We start from the raw sequence: 7,738 nt of genomic DNA, 5'->3' as shown, positions 1-7,738 counted from the left end.
CTCTCTGTTTCTCTATCTGTCGGTATCCATCCTGGCTGCAGTGCGCCTCTGCACTCTCGGCATATAGCAGGCAATTAGTATATGTCTTCCTGTGACAGTGAAGAGAACTATGGCCAAAAAAGGTTTTTAAACTTGGTGTGAATTTATTGTATAAACACATTGTCATCTTTTTGAAAAGTTATGTTTGTAGTATCCTGATGGTATCAAAGCAAAATGTAATTTACTAGGAAATCTGTCTGATCATAATAAGTGAATATGTTTGATAAAGAAATATGTCAAAGTTATTTTTTGTTGTTGTTACAGGCAATGAGAAAACATCATCAAAGAACACAGCACTACCTAATTCGGCAGAATGGATAAATACAGCTTTTGACTTCAGTGCAATTTCAAAGGGACACCACAGTTTCCCAAGAGTCCAAGTTCCCAAAGAAGAAAGCACAAAGGAACCATTTGACTACAAGCAGGATGCTCCCAAAAAAGACCAGCTGAAGCTATATCCTGAGAAACCTAAAAGGATGTCTTCAATTAATCCCCAGCACAAAGGAGAATCTCATTTGTCCGAGTTCTTAATTCTACCACCTCCTGAAGCTTTCAGAGACCCCCAAACTGTAGACAAACGACATTCTGTCACTGATCCCACAGATTCACGTGAAGTCCGATTAACTAGACAAGTACTGAAATCTGCCATCATTTCGGAACATAAAGAGGCACCAGCCACAATAAAGGAATCTGACCAAAAACTACCACTGCCTGTATTCCCAAGAGTGTCTTCACCAAGTAAATTCATAACTGGTGAACAAGAGCCTCGCAATCAAGCCATAGAAAAGCCTTCCGAGACCCAATTTAAACAGGGCCCACCTACAGCACCCAAGCCACGTACACTACCACCCCACATAGTTATTAAAACAAGCAGTGGAAATATTCAAAATTTAGACCCACAGAAAAGACCAAGAACATTTTCAGCACATGAAAGGAGCACAGAAAAAGCTAATGAATCTGTGATCACAACTCTTCTGCATTCTAAAGAACAAGAAACAGCCAGGCATGAGGCACTTAAAAAATTAGGCTTGGAGGAGAAAACTAGGAATCCGGAACATAATTCCATTCCACCATCCAAAACAGACTTTCCTGCAGCACCATATGGAAGTGATCAATGGCAAAAAGAAGCTAAAAGGAAAAGTTTTATGAATCAGCAAGAGAAAACAGATTCCTCAAGTAGTATTCCAGTACAGCCTCTTGTAGTACCTCAGAAAACTGCCATGAATATAAAAAATGAAGTGCTTGCTAGGAATAGGCTAAGCATGAAGACAACAATGTTTGAGAAAGTTGATGTGCCTGCTAGTGTTACTCCTTTAGTTAATCAGAAAGAAACACATGGCCCTATTACCAGTGATATCATTGTAAAGACCAAACACAGTGAGAAGGCAAGCACCCAGGAAAAGCCAGATGGACTGATAACGCCATCTTTAACTGATATGCATGATGTAACTGATAATTCCAAGTATGTAAAATCTGATAGAAATGCCTCACAGGTGAACCCAGTTCTTTACAGAAAAGAAAATAATGTGACTACTGAACCTGATCATCCAGACTCCTTTCTGAATCTTAATCAAGATAGAAGTAGAAATTCTGTGAAGTTGCAAACAAACACAGCGCCTGTTCAAGCATTCACACCCATGGAGAAAAATCCAGCGCCTGGCAAAATATCTGAGCGTTTTAAAAAAAATGATCATTTTCAGGGTATCCTAGCCCAAGAATATAAAACAGGTTCTTTAGAAAATATTAACATAATTAGTACCAGTCCTAGGAATAATTCAAGTTTTTCACTTCCAAAAGAACCGCTGGTTACTCAACACAGTCCTAAAGTTTCTTATAGGGATGGGAAGGGCGGGCTGCCTTTTGACAAGAGCAATAGACACAGCACTCATTTTGAAGCATCTGATGAACCATACTTGTGTCTTCCCCAGGGTTCGGTCCCTGGTATGCGACAAATAAACATCAAGTCAAATACTTTGGAACGTTCCGGGATGGGTCTTAGTAGCTCTCTTTCGAGTATTGAAAAGGGAGGCCATTCCTCTTTTTTTAAGAAGCCGCTATTCTCTGGAAATTTCTTGCGAAATAACAGACCAAGACCAGCATCCCTTGGCACAGGGAAAGACTTTGCGAACCTAGAGGATAGTGCTGCAGCTGCAGACAATACAGAGAAGCATTCCTTTTTCTCAAGGCCATCTCGTCAGTCTGGTCCTGTCACAAGCGTTAAGATTGCACCTAAAGGATCCACAGATGAACACAGACGGCAAGCCTTGAAAAAGCTTGGCATTCTAAAGGAATGAACAATAGACATTACTCTGAATTACTTGTTTATAAAGCCTAATTGCAGCAAAACACATATTTCCTATATGCCTTTTCTATTGCTAGTGGAGTTTCAGAACCAGTGAAAAAAAACCTGTGTTCCTCAGTAGGATACACTAGCCTGTGTGTACCAGTGGTCTGTCTACTGCAGCAATGAGCAACACCCCTTCATTACACAGAATTACAGGTCTGCGTCATCATGCTCCTAAGCAGTGAGCTTCACTGATTGCAGACCTGAACATCACCATAGCACAGGGGTAGGCAACCTCGGCACCCCAGCTGTGGTGAAACAAGAATCACATAATGCCTCGGAGTCAGGCCTGGGGCTGTCAGAGTTCTGCAATGCCTCATGGCACTTGTAGCCCCACAACAGCTGGAGCGCCAAAGTTGCTTACCCCTGCCATGGCACCTCCCAGCCTTAAATTACTGTGCCTTTATAGATGGTGCTGTGTGTAGTATGTGTATACACATTTCCTTATGTTCAAGTGTTGTGACGTTTTATAAATGCATGCATACACACCTATACAAAAAGATATACATATAGATGTATGTGTGAATGCATAGCTTTTTAATATACATACAGTACGTTTTACAGAACATATTGGCTATTGATTTTTGTTTTCTCAGGTCGTACATATAGTTAATGTCCTATAGACAAAACAGTAATCATGCAGCAGTGACAGTAGAATAAGCCCTGATGGCCTTGCCTTCCCCACCTATTTTCCTATTGCATTACTCCATGGTAAATGAAAGGGCAGGCCCCACACTGGCTGCACCGCTTACAGTCTGTGTAAATTCCTAAAAAAAATACTTCTCCTATTTGCTTCCTTTTGGTCTAATTTACAATTTTCTTATCTGTTTAAGAAGTACAAAAATGATTTTTATCACATAGTTAGAGTTGTACTATATCCAAGGCAGACATTGGGCAGGGCTGACAACACTCAGTCCAGAAAAACACTGTGGGGGGAATTTATCAAAGCTGGAGCAGAAAAAAAACTGGAGCAGTTGCCCAGGGCAACCAACTAGCTTCTCTTTTCAATTTGTTCAGTTAAGATTTGAAAATGAAAGGTAGAAACTGATTGCCATGCACAGCTGCTCCAGATTTTGTCTGCTCCAGTTTAAAAAAAAATTCCCCTCTATGTTAACTGTGTGCAGATCAACAGGTATTTTTCAGTAATGGTGCATGTACTGCATATGTTTTTATTGCCTTGGCACACACTTTATTGCAGCCACTCACTGCAATTGAATCACTTCAGACCACACCAGACCACAAAAAACAAAACTGGGATTTGTAGTGAGATTGTACAGGCGGACACTCTTCGAGATCTGAGTGCAGTGGTGTGGACTGCTGACACTGTAAGTAAAACAATACTATAAATGTAAGCAAGATAATTGAAAAAAAAATTGTTAGCATGGACACTTTATTAACATGATTTCACATGAAATACTGTATACCCTTTTGATTAAATTACAGCATAATGGACAGTTTTTTTTTACTATGCTAGTACATATATAAAAATAATTAGACATTATACTATTTAAAGGATATGTCCTTTTAAAAAAGCTATATTTCAGTTTTGGGTAGATGCTGGCGTAATCCCCCCCATTTTTATTTGAACTATTAGCACTTATCTGCCCTTGATTTTGCAAACTAACCTTATACGAGCCTTACAATATGGTCTACCTCAACCTCTGATCTATCTGTAGGATGTTTTATTAAATTGTATAGAATACAGAAGGAGGAGTGAGACTCCAACAACTGCACTTGGAGAGACATTCCATTTAGGTTGTGTTCAGATAGAAATCCAAATTGGGGGAAGAATTTCAGTCATAACAGAAATCATTTGTTTTTCATGGTCAATCCCTTTAACATTAGGGGACACATTAAAGGCTTCCATTGTCTTCTGGTTTTGGTGCACGTTCATTGTTATATATTTTGACCAGATCAATTCATTCAATTTACTGTGTGTAATCTAGATTTGATGAACTGGTTGGTCATTGATGGTCCATGTTAATCTTGAAATTTCTGGTGTTGGTGTAAAACAACCTTTCTCACTCCTCCAATTGAACCGTAACCACATGGACATAATCTACATCGCTTGGATGAACTGGTTGGTGTCTTGGCAACGGGTAATGATCTTTCTGGAATGTAAATAGAGAAACTGTTAACTCTTCATGATGCCTAAACATACATTGCCATTAATGTATATTCTGCACTTTTTGTTGTAAGTTGATACGTTTGCTGGAGGTTTTGTGATTGTGAAAACAGATTCCATAAGCCAAAATCTAAGTTTACCAGTTTGTTTTCAGTTCCTTTTAAATTTTGAACTTTTACTTTTGTTTTATAAGATGGGTGCAAAGTATATGTCTAGAAATTGAATGCTCTTATTTGTATTTCTAATAATTGTTCCCATCTTTAGCTGTTTACCTTTTTAATGCCATATTTTATTACAGCAAAAAAAATAAAAGATTTTAGAATTGAAATGATTGTAATTTTATTTTAAGGTTGAATTAATAACTAGATTTTGCATGTATTGTGAATATACAGCTCCATATGTTAAGAGGTATATTGTTTTAGAGCTTTTCATTTTTTTTCATGGTAGGTACAATGATTCATTTTCTCTTTTGTGTAAACTATTGTACACCGGTGTTGATTTGCTAAAGGATTATAGGTTGTTCTCGTCAAAGTTACATTTTCAATAAACTATGGGCAAATGAGGTGAAGCTGTGCTGAGTGGTTTATTCAACCACTCAAAATTCACTTTGCAAAGTGATCTTGCTCTGCTCCTTTAGGCTGGATTCACAACTAGGTGGCATATTGTGTACATTTTAATGTGCGTTTTGATTGGCAGCTCATAAACCATTGTGGGCAATGGAAGAACGCGCATACAAACGCGCAAAAATGCTCACGAAAATGTACAACATGCTTCTGTTGCGCATTTTTGGGCATTTCCAATTAGTTCTATGGGGCAAAAAAATCCCACAATTTTCAATGGGCCTGGTTCACACCTAAGCAGCCCGAAAAGGTACAGGAGCTTCTTTGGGCAGATAAAAGTGCTTTATTTTGTTGGGCAGTTAAAAGCGCTTTTCGAATTGCTCAAAAACACCTAGGTGTGAACCAGGCCTTAGTAAATCAACCCTATTGGTGAAGTATTAAATCAGGAACATTCAGGTGGCCTTGACTTTACTGGGTGAATTCCACAAGTGCAAATCCTTCTCCTTCAGCAAGAATCCGTTGACAACTGTTTTTATGGTGCAGTTGCCAAAAATCCTCTTCCTGCTTGCTGTGCTATATTTGGCTGTCTTGACATAAGTAACACAAAATTTAAGATGGCTAGGAAAGCTAAATTGTTTGCAATTTGTAGCAATCAGTATGCTGTAATGTTAGAAAGAATGATAGGTGTTACTCTTGTTCTTTGCCAATACTTGAATCTTGCAGAGCACAACACATTTAGGCTGGTTTTACCTCACATTAATGCAATTTAAGTTAATGCATAGTCAGCATTGCTTTGCCATTTATTATGACACCTTACTGTGCCATTTACTATGTTTAATTTCAGGGCATCTTGCTAAATGCACCCTAATGCACAGATGAGAACCATTGTTTCCAAAAAAGATTACAGTAAGGTACATAAGCAGCCTATTCAAAATGAATGGGCTGCCCAACCGCAAGTAATGTTAATGCACAGCATACCACACATTAGGTTTTTAATGAACTTTATCACTTACTCTTCACTGCCAGCATTCCAACACTCCTCCTAACGGCCAGAACATTTTTCCTGCTCCATTTGCTGCTTTCTGCCCTTCCCCCTGTGTTGGAAGGGCGAGCACAGAGGTTGCTGCAAATCACATCCTCAAAGTGGAACATGATAGGCTTGCTCTGGGATGGTGGCAGTAGATTCACTAAATTTTTCCTTGCATGGGGGCCTCCTGCTGCCTCATGACATTCCACATGCTGGCGGAGGGCAGTGATGGCTTTCTGTGCAAAGTAATAGTGGCATGTGCATGCCCTGGGTAAAATAATTGTGGCTGGGTACCTTACAGTGCGGTGTAGCACAGAAAAAAAAAGATTTAAACAGGGTGTTATGCAAAGCTGGCATGAAGTTGCTGGGCATAGGGTGGATCAGCCCTGGGGATAGCCAACAAAATTTCAGCCGACTCCTCATATCCAGTTGACAGGGATAGGCCTAGTGGAGGAGGAGGAGGAGGAGGAGGAGGAGGAAAAGGCTGCAGGATTGGCACTGGAAAGGCAAGTAGCTTCTCTGCATCCTTGAGGGGGAGGATGAAAAGGGCCCATCAGCAGACCCCAAAATGAACATCTGTTATGTGCCCTTAAGAAGGAGCAGGGGGGAAAGGGTGCATTAGCAGGCCAAAAAGAAAGGGCTTCTATGCGTCTGCGGGGGGGAGGAAAAAGGGTACATCAGCAGACCAAAAACATGGATGTTTTGCATCTTTTAGGAATGAGGAGGAATATGGTAGGGCTGCAGCTAACGATTATTTTCAAAATCGTTTAGTTAGCCGATTATTACGTTCGATTAATTGGTTAATCGGACAAAACAATGTCCGATTAACCAATATAGTACATTATACAGCGGCGCAGTGCAGAATACCAGCAGCTTTAGAGGAATACAACAAATTGCAGCAATAGTACATTATACCATAATATACTATTGCTGGGATTTGTAGTCCTCTGTAGCTGGCTTTATTCTGCATTGCACTGTATAATTTATTATTGCTGGGATATGTAGTCCTCTATAGCTGGTGGTATTCTGCAGTGCGCTGTATAATGATTATACGGCACAATACAGAATACCAGCAGCTATATAGGAATACAACAAATGCCAGCAATAGTATATTATACTATAATGTACTATTGCTGGGATTTGTAGTCCTCTGTAGCTGCTGGTATTCTGCATTGCGCTGTATATAATGTATTATTGCTGGAATCTGAAGTATTCCTCTATAACTGGTGTTATTCTCCAGTGCACTGTATAATTATTGCTGGGATTTGTAGTCCTCTATAGCTGGTGGTATTGTGCATTGCGCTGTATAATGATTATACGGCACAATGCAGAATACCACTGACCAGTTATAGAGGAACACCAAATCCCAGCAATAATACATTATACAGCGGCACAATGCAGAATACCACCAGCTATAGAGGAACAACAAATCCCAGCAATAAGACATTATACAGCGGCACAATGCAGAATACCACCAGCTATAGAGGAACAACCAAATCCCAGCAATAATACATTATACATGGATGTTACAATGTTTATTGTATTATTGCTGGGATTTGTTGTTCCTCTATAGCTGCTGGTGTTCGGCAGTGTGCCGCTGTATAATGCTGAGTGACTTACTTTGAATCGTGGGCCCTTGATTG

General features: G+C 39.7%; 1 protein-coding gene across 1 annotated transcript in view; it reads left to right on the top strand.

Moving 5' to 3' along the window:
- Nucleotides 1–2,333, top strand: part of CUNH1orf116 (chromosome unknown C1orf116 homolog) — a 16,359-nt gene extending 14,026 nt beyond the window's left edge. Inside the window, exons 3-4 of the mRNA XM_018564121.1 lie at nucleotides 304–1,620; nucleotides 2,152–2,333. Coding sequence (XP_018419623.1) covers nucleotides 304–1,620; nucleotides 2,152–2,333 — 1,499 coding nt within the window. The remainder of the gene's footprint in view (nucleotides 1–303; nucleotides 1,621–2,151) is intronic.
- Nucleotides 2,334–7,738: the final 5,405 nt, after the last annotated feature.

This window comes from Nanorana parkeri, unplaced genomic scaffold (genome assembly GCF_000935625.1).
Source record: "Nanorana parkeri isolate BGI_ZX_2015 unplaced genomic scaffold, ASM93562v1 scaffold727, whole genome shotgun sequence".
Lineage (NCBI taxonomy): Eukaryota > Metazoa > Chordata > Amphibia > Anura > Dicroglossidae > Nanorana > Nanorana parkeri.
This window is presented reverse-complemented; position numbering and strand designations above follow the sequence as displayed.